The sequence below is a fragment of the Opisthocomus hoazin genome, chromosome 9 (genome assembly GCF_030867145.1).
Source record: "Opisthocomus hoazin isolate bOpiHoa1 chromosome 9, bOpiHoa1.hap1, whole genome shotgun sequence".
Taxonomy (NCBI): domain Eukaryota; kingdom Metazoa; phylum Chordata; class Aves; order Opisthocomiformes; family Opisthocomidae; genus Opisthocomus; species Opisthocomus hoazin.
Window position 1 is genome coordinate 1,446,480 of NC_134422.1, and position 22,707 is coordinate 1,469,186.

General features: G+C 57.1%; 1 protein-coding gene across 1 annotated transcript in view; it reads right to left on the bottom strand.

Annotated features, from left to right (window-relative positions):
• Positions 1 to 1,225: 1,225 nt before the first annotated feature.
• Positions 1,226 to 22,707, bottom strand: part of KCNJ3 (potassium inwardly rectifying channel subfamily J member 3) — a 50,320-nt gene continuing 28,838 nt past the window's right edge. Inside the window, exon 3 of the mRNA XM_009935566.2 lies at positions 1,226 to 2,513. Within this exon, the coding sequence (XP_009933868.2) occupies positions 1,930 to 2,513 (584 nt within the window). The 3' untranslated portion in view covers positions 1,226 to 1,929. The remainder of the gene's footprint in view (positions 2,514 to 22,707) is intronic.

Below are 22,707 nucleotides of genomic sequence, written 5' to 3' on the forward strand. Positions count from 1 at the left end.
CCGCGGCAATGTCACCCAGTGCAGTGTCACCCCACGGCAGTGTCACCCCGTGGCAGTGTCACCCCGCGGCAGTGTCACCCCGTGGCAGTGTCACCCCGTGGCAGTGTCACCCCGCGGCAGTGTCACCCTGTGGCAGTGTCACCCCGTGGCAGTGTCACCCCGCGGCAATGTCACCCAGTGCAGTGTCACCCCACGGCAGTGTCACCCCACGGCAGTGTCACCCCGTGGCAGTGTCACCCCGCGGCAGCGTCACCCCGCGGCAGCGTCACCCCGCGGCAGAGTCACCCCGTGTCAGTCTCACCCCGAGGCAGTGTCACCCCGCAGCAATGTCACCCCACGGCAGTGTCACCCTGTGGCAGTGTCATCCCGCGGAAGTGTCACCCCATGGCAGTCTCACCCCATGGCAGTGTCACTCCGTGGCAGTCTCACCCCGAGGCAGTGTCACCCTGCGGCAGTGTCACCCCGCAGCAGTGTCACCCCGCGGCAGTGTCACCCCGCAGCAGCGTCACCCCATGGCAGTGTCACCCCACGGCAGTGTCTCCAGGGCTTTACGTGCGGACAACGTCACGCGGAGCCCTTCTCCCGCCCGCTGCCGCGGTCCTTGCGCGCCCGGCTCTCTGACGGCGCTGCCCACCGCTCCGCCTCGCCCAGACCTCCTCCTCCTCCCAGCAGGAGCCCCCCATCGCCACCCGGCCCCCCAGCACGGACCATGGTGGGGTCCCTGGGCACGGCAAGGGTTGACCTCCAGCGCTTTGGGGAGGGTCCGGGGTGGCACGGGGGGCACCCGCGCAACACCCAGACCCCTCGGCTCGACCCCGCCGGAGGAAAACGCGATGGGAACGCAAACCCAAGCACGAGGACAGCAGGGTACCAAACCAAACACACAAATTATTACTCACTTTGAAACCCACAGGGTCAACTTCAGCTAAGAACACGTTTAGACATTATTTCCACCACGGAGGAAGCAGAAGGAGCGATGCCACCGGCTGGGGACCCCCCGCGGCTCCGCACCGCGACGGCCACGAGGCGACGGCCCCCGCGCTGCCTTGGGGTGCCGTCTGTCCTGGATAAAAGCTTGCCTGGCTTCACGGAGACGGTCAGCAGTTTTCCTGGTTAGCTATTCTATCAACATGAGAAATCAAGCACGTCCTGCATATTAAAAATGGTTTTCTCGCACGTGCATTATAATCCACGAAGACTTGAAAAAATTTTTACTAATCGTATCTAAAGTGTGAATTTTTATCCACTTATTTATTGTTTTGCCTAGGCTTATCAATACAAGTTTCTTCCCCAAACAATGCCTTATGAAATACATTTCAATTTTTTTTCCAGTAGCCTAGACGCAGGAAAAGGAACCTCGGGAAAATGTGAAAGCAAAATAGAAACCAGCAGTTAATTTAAGGCCAGCAGATCTGGTGTTAGGAATTAAGTAATACGCCTTCTTTTAAGAAAAAAGACATGCACCATCACTACTTTGTCGAACCAAACAGCACGATCCACGTCAGAGGAGAAAAAAGAAAAAAGAGGATTTTTCAAATCAAGTTATAACTTACCCTGAAAGTTACCCACTCGCGTGTTTTACCTGCTACTCACTCTGAAGAAACACAGCGGAAAGGAACGCCCCTTTCCATATTTTCCAGAATACACAGTATAAATATAGTAGGAGTCATGCCATAAAACTATATGCAAAAATTGCACACTATCATCGCATGCGTGTTGGGATACTACATGCCAACGAGCGTCAGCTCGCCGAGCGTCCCGCCGTCCGTACTCACAGCGCGGCCACCGCCAGCGACGGGGACGCTCCCGCCTCCCGGGGACCGCGGAGTTCAGCACGCGGGCGGCTGGCGGAGGGCCGGCTCTCCCGCCCGCGCTGCCCCTTGCCCGTCGCGCTTCGAGCTCCAAACGACCGCTGGAAGTCCCGCCGGGTTATGTGAACCGATCCGAGTTCATTTTTCGCAGCTTGGGTGGAAGGTTCCCTTCCATCCTGCCGCCGCCCGATAGCTTCTGCAGCTTGGGCGGCAGGTCGGCCACCGACTGGCTCATGGGATCCGACATCATCTTGGTGGTCTTAGACACCAGTTTCTCCTCGGAATTCCCGGGGACCGAGCTGATCCGCTGGAGTTTCATGGGTAAATCCCCCATGCTGTAGGCCTTCTCAGAGGTGGTGGAACTCATCCTGAGGAGTTTTTTGGGGAAGTCTTCCCTCCCAGTTATTTTCTGCAGTTTTGAAGGTAGTTTTGTGCCAACTTCGTCGAGACCATCCAGGCACTCCACCGAGTTGTTCCTCTCCTTGCTGTTGCTCACAGCGGGCGCTATCAAGGGCGAGGACATGAGCAGCATCTCCTCCTGCTCCTTCACGCTGTACGGTGGGGTGGGCACCTCAAACGTCGCGTGGAACTGGGAGTAATCGACTTTAAAGAACCCCTCTTCCAAGGAGATAACAGGGAAGAACCGATGACCCCAGAGGACTTCATCCTCGGTGTAGGATGTCCTGGCTTGGCACGTCATCCCTGCAACGAGCAAGGGAGAAAAACCCTCACCAGTTATAGGCAATTGTTGATGCACGTAAATCTTGTGATTTTTTGAACATTTCAACGAGACATATTTTACGTTTTTAAATGTGCAAAGAGAAGGTGTTGGCGTGCCCACCGTTCCCATACCGCAGCCATTAAACTGCCAACCTCAGGGTGGAAGGAGCCAACGGCAGAGGAAGGAGCGTACCCGAATGATTCATGTCTACCAGCACGGCCACCTCTGAAGGGGCTGCCGAGAACGGGAAATACTACACTGATAACCCCTGCATTAAATTAGCAAGAGCTAATTGTAATGTGAAGTTGGACTGCCAGGCTCTTCAAGCATTACTGAGCCATTCCACGTTTTCATCACGCCAAGGAACGCCCACAACGCCAGACCCTGCCCCTTGCCGCGTCGCAGGCGCAGACCAAGCCCGTGCCGGCGCATGGCGACCCAGCAGCGAGCAGCACGCACGGCCCACGAAACACAGCCCTCCCTGGGTAAGGGCTTCACCAGCAACCTGCTCACGGACCCGTCGCTGCCAGCCCGGGATCCGAGCTTCAGGAAATCAGCAGGGAAGAAGAAATCGGACTAAGAGGCACGACACTGCTCTCCCTCTTCCTCCGCCGCCTCCCTGCTCCCTCCCGAGCACCCAGGCTTGGCCAGCCCTGTGACCCACCCAGCCTCAGAAATCAGGAAACGATGACCAGGGGTAGCTGGAGGCTTCTAGAAGAAATGCTGCTTGCTGCTGCTTTTGGTTTTTCACTTTTTAAAATGTTCTCTGTAGCAATCTGTAAATAGAATTACCCCTCCGTTTTATCCCAGTACAGCAAACTGGAAATACGACATTTGGTTCTGAGGGAGTTAAATCTACCCCTGCAAACACATCCTCTGCTCAGCTGGCAGGAACGCCTGTCAGTCAGGAGGAGACTTTGGAAGGTGCAAGAAAAGCGACCGCGGGGCTGCAGCGGGGGGGAGCGAGGGACGGACGCGCACCTGGTGACACACAGCCAGAAGAACAAAACTTCATTGCACTTCATGTGGCTGCTAATGGAATCCAAGCTGTGGTTTCGCAGAGCGAATCCTGCTGCTCGTATGGCTGAGTATATCACAAGACATAAACCTCAGTTTTCTGTTTTGTCTCCTAGGAGAGAAATACTACTGGAGAGAGTCCAGGGGAGGGCTGCGAGGATGAGGAGGGGACTGGAACATCTCCCCTACGAGGAGAGGCTGAGGGAGCTGGGCTTGTTCAGCCTGGAGAAGAGAAGGCTGCGAGGGGACCTTAGAAATGCCTCTAAATATCTGCAGGGTGGGGGTCAGGAGGATGGGGCCAGACTCTTTGCAGTGGTGCCCAGTGACAGGACAAGGGGCGACGGGCACAAAGTGAAGCAGAGGAAGCTCCAGCTGAACCCGAGGAAGAACTTCTTCCCTCTGAGGGTGCCGGAGCCCTGGCCCAGGCTGCCCAGGGAGGCTGGGGAGTCTCCTTCTCTGGAGATATTCCAGCCCCGCCTGGCCGCGGTGCTGTGCCCCCTGCTCTGGGTGACCCTGCTTGGGCAGGGGGCTGGGCTGGGTGACCCACAGAGGTCCCTTCCAGCCCCGACCATGCTGGGATTCTGTGAAACCCGGCATCTCCATCCACATCCCCGTCCATATCCCCATCCCCATTCGCATCACCATCCCCATCCCCATGCCCATCACCATCTGCATCTCCATCCCCGTCCATATCCCCATCCCCATCCGCATCACCATCCACATCCCCATCCCCATCCGTGTCCCCATCCCCATCCACATCCCCATCTGCATCCCCATCCACATCTGCATCTCCATCCACATCCCCATCCTTGTCCCTATCCCCATCCATATCCCCATCCACATGCCCCTCGCAGCCTTCTCTTCTCCAGGCTGAACAAGCCCAGCTCCCTCAGCCTCTCCTCGTAGCAGAGATGCTCCAGTCCCCTCCTCATCCTCGCAGCCCTGCGCTGGGCTCTCTCCAGTAGCTCCTCATCTTTCTTGAACTGGGGAGCCCAGCACTGGACACAGCACTGCAGATGGGGCCTCCCCAGGGCAGAGCAGAGGGGGAGGAGAACCTCCCTCGCCCTGCTGCCCACACTCAATGCACCCCAGGATATACACAATTTATGCTGACCATAAATCCATAAATACAGGCCTTTTATCTGAACGCAGATGTCGTTTCTTTCCGGTCCCACTGACGAACGACCTTCACAGAGCAGCGGGAGGCCGGCAGCGGTGCTGGGCCGTGCCAAGGCGCAGGCAGGCGCGGGGTCGGGCTGCTGATGGACATCGACCAGGGGACCACACGCTGCCACGGGCATGGGCTTACACCACGGATCAGGCCATGAACATCAAGCTAAGAAGTTTCCCCCCTCCTCCTGTTGCTATGAAAGGCTTTTCGATTTTTTTGTACTTCTTTTTTCGCCCTAAGAAGTCGTTCATCAGCAGGGTACACAGCCAGCAGATCCTCCGATGCCTCCGTCATGTTAATGGGCCCGTTAAAATTTTACCAACTTGTCTATATTATTAATATTCATTTGCACTATAAATTTCAAGCTCTCGTCCAGAAGCACCACGCTGTATGCAGTGGAAGGGAACACTTCTGCTTACACCCCAGCACAAAACCCACACCAAACGTCCAGTAAAACCCTCTCTACTATTTGGAAAACGGAGGCTGCAGAAACATTGTCCTCTACGCCCAAGGCAAGAGCTCCCTGCCCAGCAGCACCGCTCCTCAGGGGGAAGCGATGCTGTTTCGTCTGAACACCCCGTCCTTACACAAACCTCGCTCCTGCATATTTGGGACCACCTCTACCCAGACCACCTCGCTGCTTCCAGCAATTCTATCCACAGACTCACGGGATGGCAGGGACCTCTGTGGGTCCCTCAGCCCAACCCCCTGCCCAAGCAGGGTCACCCAGAGCAGGCTGCACAGCACCGCGTCCAGCCAGGGCTGGAATATCTCCAGAGAAGGAGACTCCACAGCCTCCCTGGGCAGCCTGGGCCAGGGCTCGGTCACCCTCAGAGGGAAGAAGTTCTTCCTCGGGTTCAGCTGGAGCTTCCTCTGCTCCAGTTTGTGCCCGTTGCCCCTTGTCCTGTCGCTGGGCACCACTGGAAAGAGTCTGGCCCCGTCCTCCTGACAATCTGAAATCCTAATAACTCAGTTAACGATCCTGAGGGCTCCTAGCCTTGCTACAGGATAAAGCCAGTTCCCCAGGAAGGTGAAGGCATCCCGAAGGACAACGGCTGTTGCCACCGAACCCACCAAAAATCCGGCGTCACCTCGCATCGCCCAAAGTCCTGTCCCGCGTGTGCTGGCCACGCTGTCCCCATCGCTGGCTTTGGGCTGCGACGGGCACCACGCACCCCGCTGAAGTTCTTGGACATGGCTGGGTGTGGACAACCTGCCCTTCACCCCCACGCCGGGCTCACAGAATCACAGAATATTAGGGGTTGGAAGGGACCACTGTGGGTCACCTAGTCCAACCCTCCTGCTGAAGCAGGGTCACCTACAGCAGGCTGCACAGGACCTTGTCCAGGCGGGTCTGGAATATCTGCAGAGAAGCTCCGTAAGCCCGAGCTCAGCTACAGTGGTGACGGCGGGCAGTGCTGGCTTTGGACATCCAGACGTGTCCTGAGTTCCCCAGGTCCCTCCCGAAGCGGCCCGAGAGCGGCGACAACACAGAGCATCCCCCGGCTGCGACCATCAGCGCAGCTGAGAGCCGCCTCCCCGAACTAATCAGGGGGCAGATGGAGCACAAAAAAATCCGTAAATAAGTGCTCTGACTAATTCTAGCCTATAACCACCCGCAAATTATTTCTCAATTTCTAAAGTACCCAGATGGAGCTGGCTGTATTCAGGCAATTTCTAGAACTTGTAATATACCGCCTTGGAAAAAACTCACGGGCGTGCTCTTATTTATAGGGCCCTCTTACATTTTATCACAGAAGCTGGCTGATCAGTTGACGAGCCACAGATCATTAATAAGCTCTTAACAGCCACAGAATCACAGAATCACAGAATAGTAGGGGTTGGAAGGGACCTCTGTGGGTCACCCAGTCCAACCCCCCTGCCCAAGCAGGGTCACCTACAGCAGGCTGCACAGCACCGCGTCCAGGTGGGGCTGGAATATCTCCAGAGAAGGAGACTCCACAGCCTCCCTGGGCAGCCTGGGCCAGGGCTCCGTCACCCTCAGAGGGAAGAAGTTCTTCCTCGGGTTCAGCTGGAGCTTCCTCTGCTTCAGTTTGTGCCCATTGCCCCTTGTGCTGTCACTGGGCACCACTGGAAAGAGTCTGGCCCCGTCCTCCTGACCCCCACCCTGCAGATATTTGTAGGCATTTATAAGGTCCCCTCGCAGCCTTCTCTTCTTCAGGCTGAACAAGCCCAGTTCCCTCAACCTCTCCTCGTAGTGGAGATGCTCCAGTCCCCTCACCATCCTTGTAGCCACCCCTGTGAAATTCCTCAGCAGCAATTTAGGTACCTAACGGTTACAAGGCTCTGTTCTCTGAAACGCCAGAAACTTCACCTTAAACCATTTTGTGTTTCCAGGCTGCAATTTGCCGGCCAAGGGCTGGGCGCAGGGACCCCAGGAGGTGTCTTTAACATGGAACCATGGAAAAATTGATCTTCACCAGCCGGGGAAAGAGATGGTTATTTTGGTATTAACGGCAACTCGACAGCGCATCGTCCCAGCGGCACTAAAAAGGGCATCCCAGCATCCCACCCGTCAGCACTGGGGCCAAGAGAAATCCTCCCGCAGAAGCCACCAGCAAACATGCACAAATCTGCTTACGCTTTGGCAGGTTTCTTTCTTTTTTCTTCTTCAGAGCTAGGGCCCTGCACGTTCAACCGCCCGGGCGCGAGCCGGGTGCGAGAGGGTGCCTGCGCGGCCGGGGGGCTCTTCCCCGCACGCCTTCCCGCACACTGGGAGGGTGCTGACCCCCCTCAAACCCGCAGCTCACCTGTGAAGCCTCAACATGTGCTAAAAATTCATCAGCCAGCAATGTTAAACCAATTAGTGAGAAGAAAGATAATTTGCAACCGCAGTGTAAGGCCAATGCAGGCACGAGTAAAGCGCGACGCGATATAAAAATACCCCCGACTCATCCTGCACTCTCGCAGGACCAAGGGACGATTTTACCACCATGGAGAACAGGAGCTGCAGGAATGCCACCGCCATCTCTCCTCTTCCAGGACTGCAGAGAAAATACGGGAAGAGAAGCTGCTTCGATCACGTTTAGCTACGTAACGGCGCGATGCTAACGTCTGGCCCCCGTGCCACCCTGCCTCCGAAACACCCACCGACGGCCGGAGGTTCTCCTGCCCCTCTGCTCTGCCCCAGTGAGGCCTCAATCTGCAGTGCTGGGTCCAGTGCTGGGCTCCTCAGTTCAAGAAAGATGAGGAGCTACTGGAGAGAGTCCAGCGGAGGGCTGCGAGGATGAGGAGGGGACTGGAGCATCTCTGCTATGAGGAGAGGTTGAGGGAGCTGGGCTTGTTCAGCCTGGAGAAGAGAAGGCTGCGAGGGGACCTTAGAAATGCCTCTAAATATCTGCAGGGTGGGGGTCAGGAGGATGGGGCCAGGCTCTTTCCAGTGGTGCCCAGCGACAGGACAAGGGGCAACGGGCACAAACTGCAGCAGAGGAAGATCCAGCTGAACCCGAGGAAGAACTTCTTCCCTCTGAGGGTGACGGAGCCCTGGCCCAGGCTGCCCAGGGAGGCTGTGGAGTCTCCTTCTCTGGAGATATTCCAGCCCCGCCTGGACAAGGTCCTCTACAGCCTACTGTAGGTGACCCTGCTTCAGCAGGGGGGTTGGACTGGGTGACCCACAGAGGTCCCTGCCAACCCTGACCATTCTGTGATTCTGTGAGCCAGACACGGGAGGTCAGACCCAAAACCTCGGGGTGAAGGACGCTCTCCAGCTTCTCCTCTCAACGTTCACTGTTACTTTCTGATGCAAGTGACGATGACGAGCTGTGCGACGCGCAGCTGAGAAATGCACAGCCTGGCGCAGGGGTTCCACGCAGCCAGCAAGCGTGGTGCCGGCGCTCACACTTCCCGTCTCCTTGGAAAGAACCGCTATTCTTAGCACTAACATTTCCCCGTCGTCATTTCAAGGGGTATTTTTTTTTTTTCTTTTCCACTAAACTGACAGTAGTTTGAAGGGCAATAAAACTTTCTGTCAATCTGCAGTCGCCAGCCTCTGCCATCAAAGCGCCGGCGCTTCCGCAGCCGCAGGAGATGGGCAGCCACCTCGCCACCGACGCATGTAATCCTTCTGCTTACCTTTAAAGTGATGTTTCAACAAAAACCCCTTTTGTTGAAGAGGAAAAAAACCATGGCATTCCCTGAAACGCAAGAGACAAAGACAGTCTTCAAGGGAACAACTGTACGAAGGCGCCCTACGAGCTCCTGAGAACACGAGCTCCAAGCCAGGCCTAGGGAAGGACATCGCCGGTGGCCTGCAGAGCCCCAGCCCTCCCCGAGGCCAGGCTGTGCCACGGAGCGAGGGGAGAGCAGTAGAGGGGGATGAGGGCATGGGCAGGAAGAAGAAAATAGCTCAGGTTTTGGCAATTATGGATCATCTGTGTTCTTCCTTTCTGTGACGCACGAGCAGACGCGCTGCCCATTTTGTTCACAGAACCACAGCATCATCAAGGTTGGAAAAGACCTCCGAGATCATCAAGCCCAACCATCAACCCACCACCACCACTTGCTCTTTAAGCTTATCTCCGGTTTCTTCGACACAAGCAGGTCCTGGGACGAGAGACACAAAGCACAGCAGCGGCCCTACGGATCGGCTCCGCGAGAGCCGCGTCCCTTTTTCACAGCAGAAGGAAAAAGTGGGGAAAAAAACATGGCAAGCTCCCGACGAGCGTGCGGCGCCGGCAGAGGGGACCCGGGACGGGAGGTCACCCACCTCCTTGGGCACCCACTCGGCAGACGACGGGGCAGGGTAGGGCGGCCAGCTCCTCGGCGGGAGCATCGCATCCACAGCGGAACTTTCTAGAACGTCGAACGCTTAACCACCGTGTGTCACCGAGATCCAGGAACTGCCCCAACAAAAGGAGGTCGGAGACGAGGAGAGGCTGAGGGAGCTGGGCTTGTTCAGCCTGGAGAAGAGAAGGCTGAGAGGGGACCTTAGAAATGCCTCTAAATATCTGCAGGGTGGGTGTCAGGAGGACGGGGCCAGACTCTTTCCAGTGGTGCCCAGCGACAGGACAAGGGGCAACGGGCACAAACTGAAGCAGAGGAAGCTCCAGCTGAACCTGAGGAAGAACTTCTTCCCTCTGAGGGTGACAGAGTCCTGGCCCAGGCTGCCCAGGGAGGCTGTGGAGTCTCCTTCTCTGGAGATATTCCAGCCCCGCCTGGCCGCGGTGCTGTGCAGCCTGCTCTGGGTGACCCTGCTTGGGCAGGGGGTTGGACTGGGTGACCCACAGAGGTCCCTGCCAACCCCTCCATGCTGGGACTCTCTGAGATGGAACAAATTAGGCACGTAGGCAAACGGGAGCCAAGGGAGCAGAGCAAGCCGGGGAAGGCAGGGCACGCCGTTATGCAAGATTCAGCCATCAGTCTCAGGCTGAACATTCCCATTTCTCACCGCGCGGAACAGCAAGCCCAGGCTTCTGCTCTGCTACTCAATTTAGAGATGTTGTTTATGCTCTGGCTCTATAAATACCTCCTGGTTTGCTCAGACTGTTCCCCCAGGAGCTATCTTGACACTTAAAAAACAGCGGTGACAGCCAAGGTATTTTTCTTATCAGCCCGGTCCTCTTCTCAGGGCAATTTTTAATCACTCACACTCACATAGTTCTCTGACATCTCGCTGACAGCTCGTCCTGACGCTTACCAGGACCACAGCTACCCATCATTAGCACATATCACAACAGGTTTGGAAAATTTTATAAAACCTGTGCGTAAAAGCAATACCTCACTGGGTTTATTAATTCTGCCCCCACACGAAGGAACGCAACGGGGTACTGCCAGGTGAGCCAACCTCCCCCTTCTGTGTGAGCCGCTTGCCAAAAGAGGGGGAAAAAATAAAAGCCCGCCATCCTCCAGCGCTGCCCTTCTGCGCTCCTCCTTTTGAAGAAACACCGCCAGAAGCACAGTTACCTGAAGAAAACTGCCCAACACGCATCTAATGCAGTGACAGAAATTTATACTATCAGAGAATTTGGCCTGATATTTTTATTATCTCTTTTTTTTTTTTTTTTTTTAACCCCAAACCCCCATATTATTCTGAACGACTCCGAGCCGTTCCCTCCTACCTCTGCACAGGAGTGCGTCAGGGCTGATTTCAGCCCCTTCAGCTCCTTTCTTTCAGCAGGTTTTTTGGGTTTTTTTTGTTGCAGAGCCATCTGCCACGTTCCCGTTTTTGCATCATTTCCCTCCTGCCGGGATGTTATTGAATAAGCAGCAGCAGCAGAGACAGGGCAGGGTTTGGCTCCCCGCTCCGCGCAGCGCTCTGCTCGGCGGCATCGGGAGCCGGCATGGGGCAGGGGCAGGGGCAGGGAGGGAGGGGAGCCGGTAGCGGGGAGAGGCAGCGCACCCCTTCTCCCTGGATGGGGGTACTTACAGGATGCTCCCACACCGAGCTGGCAACGCCTCCAGAGCGGTACCCTGACATCAAGAGCTGCCAAGAAAGCCAGCGGTCTCCTGGGGTGCATCAAGAAGAGCGTGGCCAGCAGGACGAGGGAGGTTCTCCTTCCCCTCTACACTGCCCTGGTGAGGCCCCATCTGCAGTGCTGTGTCCAGTGCTGGGCTCCCCAGTTCAAGAAAGGTGAAGAGCTACTGGAGAGAGTCCAGCGCAGGGCTACGAGGATGAGGAGGGGACTGGAACATCTCCCCTACGAGGAGAGGTTGAGGGAACTGGGCTTGTTCAGCCTGGAGAAGAAAAGGCTGCGAGGGGACCTTAGAAATGCCTCTAAATATCTGAAGGGTGGGGGTCAGGAGGATGGGGCCAGACTCTTTGCAGTGGTGCCCAGCGACAGGACAAGGGGCAACGGGCACAAACTGAAGCAGAGGAAGCTCCAGCTGAACCCGAGGAAGAACTTCTTCCCTCTGAGGGTGCCGGAGCCCTGGCCCAGGCTGCCCAGGGAGGCTGTGGAGTCTCCTTCTCTGGAGATATTCCAGCCCCGCCTGGACAAGGTCCTGTGCAGCCTGCTGTAGGTGACCCTGCTTCAGCAGGAGGGTTGGAGTAGATGACCCACAGAGGTCCCTTCCAACCCCTACTATTCTGTGATTCTGTGATCAACCCGAGCTGTCCATCCACGCCCCGACACAGCGCAGCAGATCCTCTCCAGAGCTCCCCTCCAGCCTCAAGGATCCCATAATTTTTACTGATTCCTCAGTCCTGTGATAACCTCCCTCACGCTAACAGCTGATAATGTTTTCAGAAGAGACCCTGGAGCAGACGGGGAAGGCTCAGTGCCAGTGCCAGAGCGTCCTGGAGCCCTCGGGCTTCGGGGACACAGCGGTGGCAGTGCCGGGGAAGGTCGGGATGCCCTCGTCCACCTCCTCATCCCCAGCCCGGGCACCGCACGCCGCGCACACGACTGAAATCCTGCACGGCTGCGGGCACGTTGCGATGGGCAAGGGGACATCTGCAGTAACCCAGTAACTCCTTCCGGCACCGGGATCTCCAATTATCGTTAGCGACAGGACGAGAGGCCATGCCCTCAAGTTGCATCAGGGGAGTTTTAGGTTGGATATCAGGAAGAATTTCTTTCCTGCAAGAGTGGTCAGGCGTTGGACCAGGCTGCCCAGGGCAGTGGTGGGGTCACCATCCCTGGAGGGGTTCAAAACACGTGTGGATGTGGCCCTGGAGGACATGGTTTAGCAGGCGTGGGGGTGATGGGGTGACGGTTGCACTGGGTGACCTTAGAGGTCTTTCCCAACCTTCACGATTCTATGGTTCTGTGATTATTGTAAAGTAAAAGTGCTTTATTTAACGTCAGTCCATGCATAACTCCTATCATAGGAGGAATGGAGAGGGGCTTTTCACAAGGGGGTGCAGTGATAGGACAAGGGGGAACGGCTCTGAACTAAAAGAGGGGGGATTTAGATGAGATATGAGGAAGGAATTCTTCCCCGTGAGGGTGGTGAGGCCCTGGCCCAGGCTGCCCAGAGAAGCTGTGGCTGCCCCCTCCCTGGCAGGGTTCAAGGCCAGGTTGGATGGAGCTCTGAGCACCCTGGGCTGGGGGAAGATATCCCTACTCTGGTTGGAACCAGATGATCTTCAAGGTCCCTTCCAATCCAAACCATTCTATGATTCTATAATTCTACGAATAACCTCTAAAAATAAAAATGAACGCTTACCATAACACGCACCTTTCGGCACAACACGACGCTGGAGCTCGCCCGCCGTGCTGAGCCCTCCCCGGGACGCAGCCCCGTGCCGGGTCCCACACGGCAGAGCCCCGTTGTCCCCAGGCTCGGGGCTGATCTGCCATGGGGGCTGTGGCACCAGCCTGCACCGGGCCGAATCAAACGGGCTGCCAAACCTCGACCCGCTCCTCCGCGCGTGGAGATCCACCACCCGGGAAGCCTCGGGCCAGCGCCGGCTGCCGCGGCCGGAGGATGAAACCACCGCGCTTACTATGTCACGCCCGCTCCATCAACAGCAAGCTGTAATTTTAAAAGCAAGAAGTTCTCCGTTAGCCTTAATTAACATCAGAATAACTTTTCCCCTGGCTTAGGATCGGAAGTGGCTTCCTTTAACCTCCACGCTGCCTGAATCGCCTCCTCCCCTCGACTGCTTGAAGAAAGGCCAGGGCCAGCTGCCTCTGTGCTGAATTACTCTTCAGCTGCCGTTCAGGTTGCAACCACGGTTCTTCAGGAAGAATTACACAGCCGGGTTCTGCAGTTAATGGCGTTTTGGCTCCAAAGTGAAGCCAAAATTTTTATTCGTCGCACAGTGCAACTGTCCACTGGGGAAGCTGGGGAGGAGACACGGGGAGCAAGGATTGCTTTGTTAAATCACAGAATCACAGAATAGTAGGGGTTGGAAGGGACCTCTGTGGGTCATCAAGTCCAACCCTCCTGCTGAAGCAGGGTCACCCACAGCAGGCTGCACAGGACCTTGTCCAGGCGGGGCTGGAATATCTCCAGAGAAGGAGACTCCACAGCCTCCCTGGGCAGCCTGGGCCAGGGCTCCGTCACCCTCAGAGGGAAGAAGTTCTTCCTCGGGTTCAGCTGGAGCTTCCTCTGCTTCAGTTTGTGCCCGTTGCCCCTTGTCCTGTCGCTGGGCACCACTGGAAAGAGTCTGGCCCCAGCCTCCTGACCCCCACCCTGCAGATATTTAGAGGCATTTCGAAGGTCCCCTCGCAGCCTGCTCTTCTCCAGGCTGAACAAGCCCAGCTCCCTCAGCCTCTCCTCGTAGGAGAGATGCTCCAGTCCCCTCCTCATCCTCGTAGCCCTCCACTGGACTCTCTCCAGCAGCTCCTCATCTTTCTTGAACTGGGGAGCCCAGAACTGGACACAGTACTCTAGATGAGGCCTCACCAGGGCAGAGCAGAGGGGAAGGAGAACCTCCCTCATCCTGCTGCCCACACTCTTCTTGATTCAGAAGATTGTTGGGGGTCAGCGGATGCCTCTGGCACACACGGCTGGAGGGAGACATGAGAGAAGTGTGCCAATCGGGCAGTCGGAAAAGGGGGAACAAAAGACATTTAAAATAAATTATCCTCTTCGAACGAGAACATTTGCATTATGAGGCAAGAAACCCAAACCCAAACGCCAGCCCTCCCCTGTGAACACGTGATTTCTTCAGCGGTCCTGCGCTCCCCCAAACACCCACCCAGCCATATGCCGCCGCGCACCAGAATAGAGCGCTTTCATCTTCAGGGCTTTGGCAGGCCTGAAAAAAACCAACCTGACGAAGTATTCCCCGTTAGTGGCTGCCTTCCTGGGACGGAAAAACTATCGCTCTTCGTACTGAAAAGGACCATTCGCTGGTGCTGAGCAACACGGCCGCTCGGCCGGTGCGTTTTTGGGCCCCAAGCGACGTGGGTGTCTGCAGAGAGAGGAGGGAGCGGGGCAGCGGCGAGCGACCTGCTGCAGCATCAGCTCTCATGTTCAGCTGGAGCTTCCTCTGCTCCAGTTTGTGCCCATTGCCCCTTGTCCTGTCGCTGGGCACCACTGGAAAGAGTCTGGCCCCGGCCTCCTGACCCCCACCCTGCAGATATTTAGAGGCATTTCGAAGGTCCCCTCTCAGCCTTCTCTTCTCCAGGCTGAACAAGCCCAGCTCCCTCAGCCTCTCCTCACAGGAGAGATGCTCCAGTCCCCTCCTCATCCTCATAGCCCTCCACTGGACTCTCTCCAGTAGCTCCTCATCTTTCTTGAACTGGGGAGCCCAGCACTGGACACAGCACTGCAGATGGGGCCTCACCAGGGCAGAGCAGAGGGGAAGGAGAACCTCCCTCGTCCTGCTGGCCACACTCCTCCTCATGCACCCCAGGATCCCATTGCCCTTCTTGGCACCCAGGGCACGCTGCTGGCTCATGGTCACCCTGTTGTCCCCCAGCACTCCCAGTCCCTCTCCACAGAGCTGCTCTCCAGCAGGTATTAGTTTGTTTAATATCTCTGCAACACTCAAGGCAACCAATTCATCCCCAGAACGGCTTCAGACCACCCTGCTCCTCTACCAGTGCGACTTCTGCTCCCAACCTGCAGCCCCAGGTGGCCCGCGGCCCCTTCCAACAGAAAATTCAACGTGGGACACCCCCACCCAGACCGAGAGCCTCCCCTGAGAGAGGGGAAACCTCATCCACTGTCCTCTCTCGGTGTATTTGTATTTTAAAAATCATGGTGCTGTGCGGCTGCCCCAGTGCTTCCCCGCGCCCCGTGGGTATCTCGGGGCTGGGGACCGGGGACAGCCCCGGACAGCGGGGAGCAGGGGACAGATGACCTCCTGCTCTGGGGCAGGGGCTGCCCGCAGCATCCCCGCAGCAAACACCTGCAGAAGGGGGCTGCCTGACGCTGGCAGCCCTACCAAGCCCAGACCACCGCCTTCCACGCCGAGGGGCTGCTCCGCTCCTTTCTGCTGCGCGGATGAACCCCGGCGCTGGGTTGACACCCGCTTTTCTCCCTGCAGCTCTTTCACCCGCATCTACCTATGGGTGCCTGTCTCACACCCGAGGCACCCGTCGCTCCCAGCCCCATCACCAGCATCTCCCAGCCTGGTACGGCCTCTGTCATGTATTTAAAATTAATGCACAGCGCTTAACACAAGCTCCCTTGGCCTCAGCACGGCACTTGCCGCGCACTCTGCCCGTTTTCGCTGACAAACACGTCCTGCAGACACGTCAGGCGCGCAGAATTCCCGAGGGAAGAGGCGCAGCAGCTTTGCCAGCGCCGGGGGAAACGCGTGCCACGCTGGCCTTGACAGTCCCCGGGCTGGAAAAGCCTCTGCAGCAAACCAGACGCACCTTGCTGCACCACATGTACATATACCATGTATGTCTGTGTATATATATATATTTAGAAAAGAAGTTACGCCCTTCGGCGCAGCGCTGGGTGCCCCTTGGCAGGAGGGTGCTCTCGCAGGTCGCTGCAGGGGCCCCAGCGCCCGTACCAAGGACCTGCGCTGGTTCTGGATGTTGAGAATCACGCTTCAACTGCAGCAGAGCCACGCGAGCAACGGCGTGAGCCAGCAGCGTGCCCTGGGTGCCCAGAAGGCCAACGGGATCCTGGGGTGCATGAGGAGGAGTGTGGGCAGCAGGGCGAGGGAGGTTCTCCTCCCCCTCTGCTCTGCCCTGGGGAGGCCCCATCTGGAGTCCTGTGTCCAGTGCTGGGCTCCCCAGTTCAAGAAAGATGAGGAGCTACTGGAGAGAGTCCAGCGGAGGGCTACGAGGACGAGGAGGGGACTGGAGCATCTCTGCTCCGAGGAGAGGCTGAGGGAGCTGGGCTTGTTCAGCCTGGAGAAGAGAAGGCTGCGAGGGGACCTTCGAAATGCCTCTAAATATCTGCAGGGTGGGGGTCAGGAGGACGGGGCCAGACTCTTTCCAGTGGTGCCCAGCGACAGGACAAGGGGCAACGGGCACAAACTGGAGCAGAGGAAGCTCCAGCTGAACCCGAGGAAGAACTTCTTCCCTCTGAGGGTGACGGAGCCCTGGCCCAGGCTGCCCAGGGAGGCTGTGGAGTCTCCTTCTCTGGAGATATTCCAGCCCCGCCTGGCCGCGGTGCTGTGCCCCCTGCTCTGGGTGACCCTGCTTGGGCAGGGGGTTGGGCTGGGGGACCCACAGAGGTCCCTTCCAACCCTGAACATTCTGGGATTCTGGGATTTGCACAGCTTTTCAGCAGCGACCCGCGGGAAGAGCCCCCGCGCACAGGCTGGGAGAAGGGGGATGCTTCGCTGGGAGCAGCCACCGCCCGGCCAGGCGCCCACCCGCCATACGCAGACTGACATCGTGCTCCGAGTGCCAGCAGCTCCCCCAGAAAAGCAGCACAGCTGCACGCAGGCGAGCGGAGAAGCAGGCAGCCCCCCCCTCGCAAACACCCAGCCGCTCATGGGGCTGCGCTGCCCGAGAGCCGCTCCAGGTTCTCAGGAAAATTGCATGCGTCTTTACATCCAGAAACGCCGCTGAGGTTTCAAAATAATCAAGAAATTCAGCAAGGAGAGCACCTCAAACCCCAGGATTTTCTCATCTTTATGCAATAACTTGCTGACGGTGCTGCAGTTCGTTCCTGGAATATGGATGAGCGCATCCATCTAACCCAAGCCCTGTTTACCTTTTGGGAACACACTGCGACTCCGGGTTTCTCGCCCTCCCCGCCGTGTTGTACACGCTTCACCACGGGCTCGCTACAAGCTCTGACAAATCTGCCGCGCTCCCTTTGATCAGGACATTTCCCCGTTGGGTTGCAGTCAGACGCTTCGTCTCCCAGCCACGAGTGAGGAGGCAAAACGATGTTCCCACGTGGATGGTTCAGGGCGAAAAGCCCTGCCTGGGGGTGAGCCCCCAGCGCCAGCGCACACCACTGCCTGCCCTGTCGGCTGCGCAGACTCTGCTCAGCCTGGCCAGCGGCTCAACACAAAGCTGAATCCCAGAATCCCAGCATGGTCGGGGTTGGAAAGGACCTCTGGGGGTCCCCCAGCCCAACCCCCTGCCCAAGCAGGGTCACCCACAGCAGGCTGCACAGCACCGCGGCCAGGCGGGGCTGGAATATCTCCAGAGAAGGAGACTCCACAGCCTCCCTGGGCAGCCTGGGCCAGGGCTCCGGCACCCTCAGAGGGAAGAAGTTCTTCCTCGGGTTCAGCTGGAGCTTCCTCTGCTTCAGTTTGTGCCCGTTGCCCCTTGTCCTGTCGCTGGGCACCACTGCAAAGAGTCTGGCCCCGTCCTCCTGACCCCCACCCTGCAGATATTTGTAGGCATTTCTAAGGTCCCCTCTCAGCCTTCTCTTCTCCAGGCTGAACAAGCCCAGCTCCCTCAGCCTCTCCTCATAGGGGAGATGCTCCAGTCCCCTCCTCATCCTCGCAGCCCTCCGCTGGACTCTCTCCAGTAGCTCCTCATCTTTCTTGAACTGGGGAGCCCAGCACTGGACACAGGACTCCAGATGGGGCCTCACCAGGGCAGAGCAGAGGTGAAGGAGAACCTCCCTCGCCCTGCTGCCCACACCCCTCCTCATGCACCCCAGGATCCCATCTTGGCACCCAGGGCACGCTGCTGGCTCATGGTCACCCTGTTGTCCACCAGGACACCCAGGTCCCTCTCCGCAGAGCTGCTCTCCAGCAGGTCCGCCCCAGCCTGTACTGGTGCATCGGGTGAAACAGCAATACTTCTTAAGGATGTTCTTTAGCATTAATTAACAGGAATGCAAATTGCTTTGATTTTCCTAAGAGCCGCGAGTGAGCCCTGACACCCAGTGGGACCTATCTGAGTTTTGCCCTTCCCACCTGAGCAGTCGCTCGCGACAGCGAGCAGTGAAATGAGCTGCCCGTCACCTTGGGCTCTCAGCCTTTGAAGCCACGCTGGTCCCTGCCCAAGGACAGTCTCTCAGCCCTGGGCCGTGGCCGATCGCTATCTTTAAGGCGGAGAAGATGGCAGACAGAAGATGCTTTTCTTGGAAAAACCACGGGACTGGCTCCTTCCCCTTCACTGCTCAGCAGCAAGCGGGCGAAGCTTGGTAGCTGCTGTCCCATGGGTGCTGGCTACGTGAGGCCACGCACCGTGCTTTCCTCATAACACCATGAATTTTCAAACAGACTGGGCGCAGAAAGAGCGTTATTTCTTGTTTGAGGTGTTTTATCTGGGTGGTTTGGAGGCAGGCTGGGACTGGGGCTCTCAACACATGAGCATCTTTAAGGCAAGAGAGAAGCTAAAGGGACAGCTTGCCATCAGTATTCCTGCCCGGCGGTGCCCCGCTCTGTCCTTCTCCACCCCCTCCTGCACTGGCTGTCCCACCCACAGTGTGGAGGTCCCTGAAGGACTCACCTCTAACCCCTGCTCACGGGACTGTGGGGATGCTCAGGCCTAGTGCTGCCTTCCAGAAAGGTGAGTTATCCCTTGGCAGACAGCTGCCGACCTCCCCGTCCTCCTGGAGAAGCCGTGGTGGGAGCTGGCTGGTGGTGGAGGACCTGAAGAGATACAGGGACCACCTGGCAGCTGCTTCCTTCCCTTGGAATTCATGTGCTGGGTCAGCATCTCGATGGTGGGAGCTGGCTGGTGGTGAAGGACCTGAAGAGATACAGGGACCACCCGGCAGCTGCTTCCTTCCCTTGGAATTCATGTGCTGGGTCAGCATCTCGATGGTGGGAGCTGGCTGGTGGTGAAGGACCTGAAGAGATACAGGGACCACCCGGCAGCTGCTTCCTTCCCTTGGAATTCATGTGCTGGGTCAGCATCTCGATGGTGGGAGCTGGCTGGTGGTGAAGGACCTGAAGAGATACAGGGACCACCTGGCAGCTGCTTCCTTCCCTTGGAATTCATGTGCTGGGTCAGCATCTCGATGGTGGGAGCTGGCTGGTGGTGAAGGACCTGAAGAGATACAGGGACCACCCAGCAGCTGCCTTCTTCCCTTGGAAGCAATGTGCTGGGTCAACGTCTCGACGGTAAAGACACGAAGAAGCCCTACCACTTGTAACCCATAAACATTGGGTCTGCCCACAAAGCTGAGATGTGAAAACCAGCACGCCCAAAGCTAAGGTCTCCTCTCCCTACGCTGTGAGCAGAGCAGCCTCCCGTCACCTCCCCAGCCTAGCGAGCTCTTACTCTGCTAAACTCAGGCTTCCCTCCGGACAAACTTCTAAAAAAGCATCTTCCTGCACTCAGCAATTTTCTGCTGGGTTTTTTTTTTCCCCTTGGGGCTATATTTGGCCGATCTCTACAGCTTACCCAGGTGCATCCCTATCACCAGGTGCACAACATTCCAGAGCTGCTGCTTCGCTTGCAGCGTCATCAAACCTCTCCCATATTCGAACAAAAATACGAATCCCAGGACAAAACAGGACCGACGCTCCCTGATCCGAAGGCAGGGAGGGCAGATAAGCCTCAGGGTGATTGAACACCGGTTTCTTCACATGGCCCCATCTTCCATTACGGTTTAAATACAAAGCATCAAGCAGATAAATACAGCGGAAAATCCCTTCCTGCAGCGTGCACAGGAGTGAGACTATTACAGCAGTCGGCGAAGGTTAATTAGTGACTATAGATATTGCAATGTGATGTCGTTATTCCCACGTGCACCCCCGCAGAAGAAATAAGCCACAACTCAAAGCTGTACTGTGCAAATAACCACACGCCTAGGAGCAGTTTCTAATTTTATCTGCAAACCCTTTTCCCTATGTGCAGACCGCAGTGATCTGAGCTCTCACTAGGTTGGTTTGAACTCTTTGAAGTCTTGGCCCTTTTTCATGTTCTGGGGAAAATCTGTCCCGTGCCTCCCCGTGGCACCACGGGACCACAACGCCGCGCCACGCGTCACTGAAGTCGCGATTTACGGAACAGCTCGAGGCTGAAGCGTTTCAACAGGCATCAAGAGCCCCGAATCCACCCACATCGCTCCGTCGGAAACGCTCGGCAGGAAAAGCCCGAAGCTCTGCCCCCGCCGCACGCAGGGTTCACCCCCTCCATCTCCCACCCCTCCCTCCGTTTTCGCCAGCGAACGACCTCCCTGGACGCATTTTTTTATAACTTTCTGGATAGCAGCCACCGCTGCTCATTTTACGCATTTTTTCCTAAAAACCCACACGCCCATCACTGCCGTTACCTGGTCCGAGCCCAGCGGGGAGCAGCCTGCAGACATGGCAGCACAGGGTGGTGGCCGTGCCACCCCAGCGCCGAGCACGCGTCGTCCCAGCGTCTCCCACCACACCCAGGGAAACCCTGGGGGTGACAGCACACCTGGAGCCCCCCAAAACCCGCCCGCTCCCAGCCGCACCTGGGCCAGACCTGAAAGCCGTTAATTATTGTGTTTGTGTTTGCTGATGCTCTCAGGTTGATCTGCTCAACGCTAATGAGCCATTTACTCTCAATTAGAAGCCTCTCTCAGAACAGAGCTCTAATTCCAGCGAGCCTTGCTGATGAATTAATTACAACGCGAGCGCTCAGCCTTCTGCAGGAGCCTCTCCTGCCCTCGGAGCGAGGTCCCCTGAGCCAGGGCACCCAGAGAATATTAATGGTCGGGGTTGGAAGGGACCTCTGTGGGTCTTCTAGTCCAACTAGCAGGGTCACCCAGAGCAGGCTGCACAGGATCTTGTCCAGATGGGTCTGGAATATCTCCAGAGAAGGAGACTCCACAGCCTTGGAGCTTGGTCCCATTTTATTTACCTTCACGCCACTGTCAGTGGCACGCTCGCACGGGTGATATCTACCCACAGCCACGCTCAGAATGGAAAGACAGGGTGGTTCAGGGATCAAGCATCATGGGCATCACGCATCAAGCCACACCCCGAGGCATGTTTGTCGAGCAGGTTGTAAAGTCGTAAGCTCTTCCAGGTTAAAAAAAAAAAAAAAAAAAGAAGAAAAAAATCAATTTGTGGTTCTGTATGAGGCTCTTAGTATCAAGCTTTATGTGAATTTTCCACAGCTTTAAAAACCCACCCGGGTCTGGCTGCTTCTCAGCAGCCACGAGCAGAGAAATCCTGCGCCGCGATGCCTGCTGGAAAAGGAATATTAAATATAAATCTGCGCTACTTCATCACACAACATGAAGTCAGCAATGTTCCGCTGTGGGAAATTTCATCCCCATCGCCGCGTGAGCCTCAAGCATCTGCAGCACAATGAAACCGCCATCCTCCGACGAGAAATACTTGGGAGCAAGTTCTGTGCCACACGGAAGGTGACAAACCGGAGACGAGGAAGAAAATCCCTAATTATAGCGCTGCAGAAGCTGGCTGAGAAGCACAAGCTGTGAGATACGCTTGGCTTGGCTGATGAGGAGCCATCAACATGACCCAGCAGTGAGTGCTGGCAGCCCAGCAGGCTGACCATGCCCTTGGGCTGCATCCTGGGCACAGGGTGAGGGGGGGGATTCTGCCCCTCTGCCCCGCTCTGCTGAGACCCCCCGGGAGTCCTGCGTCCAGCTCTGGAGCCCTCAGCACAGGACAGACCTGGAGCTGTGGGAGCGGGGCCAGAGGAGGCCCCAGCAGTGATCCCAGGGCTGGAACCCCTCTGCTGGGAGGAGAGGCTGGGAGAGCTGGGGCTGCTCAGCCTGGGGAGGAGAAGGCTGCGGGGAGACCTTAGAGCAGCTGCCAGAGCCTGGAGGGGCTGCAAGAGAGCTGGAGAGGGGCTGGGACAAGGGCATGGGGTGACAGGACAAGGGGTGATGGCTTCAAGCTGAAACAGGGGAGATTCAGATTAGATTCAAGCAAGAATTTTTTACTATGAGGGTGGTGAAACACCGGCACGGGTTGCCCAGAGAGGTGGGAGATGCTCCCATCACTGGGAACATTCAAAGTCAGGTTGGACGGGGCTTGGAGCAGCCTGCTCTGGTGGAAGGGGTCCCTGCCCAGGGCAGGAGGGTGGAACTGGGTCATCTGTAAGGTCCTTTCCAACCCAAACCAGCCTGTGGTTTTATCTCCTGGCAAGCAGAAGTTTCAGCTGCTTTGAGGTTAAGCGAAAGGTGGATGAAACCCGTTTCAGAAAGCTGCCCGCCCGGCCAAGGGGACACCGGGGGGCACACGACCTGCTCCCACCCCTCACAGCACCATCTCCTGATCACACCCCGTGGGCTACACC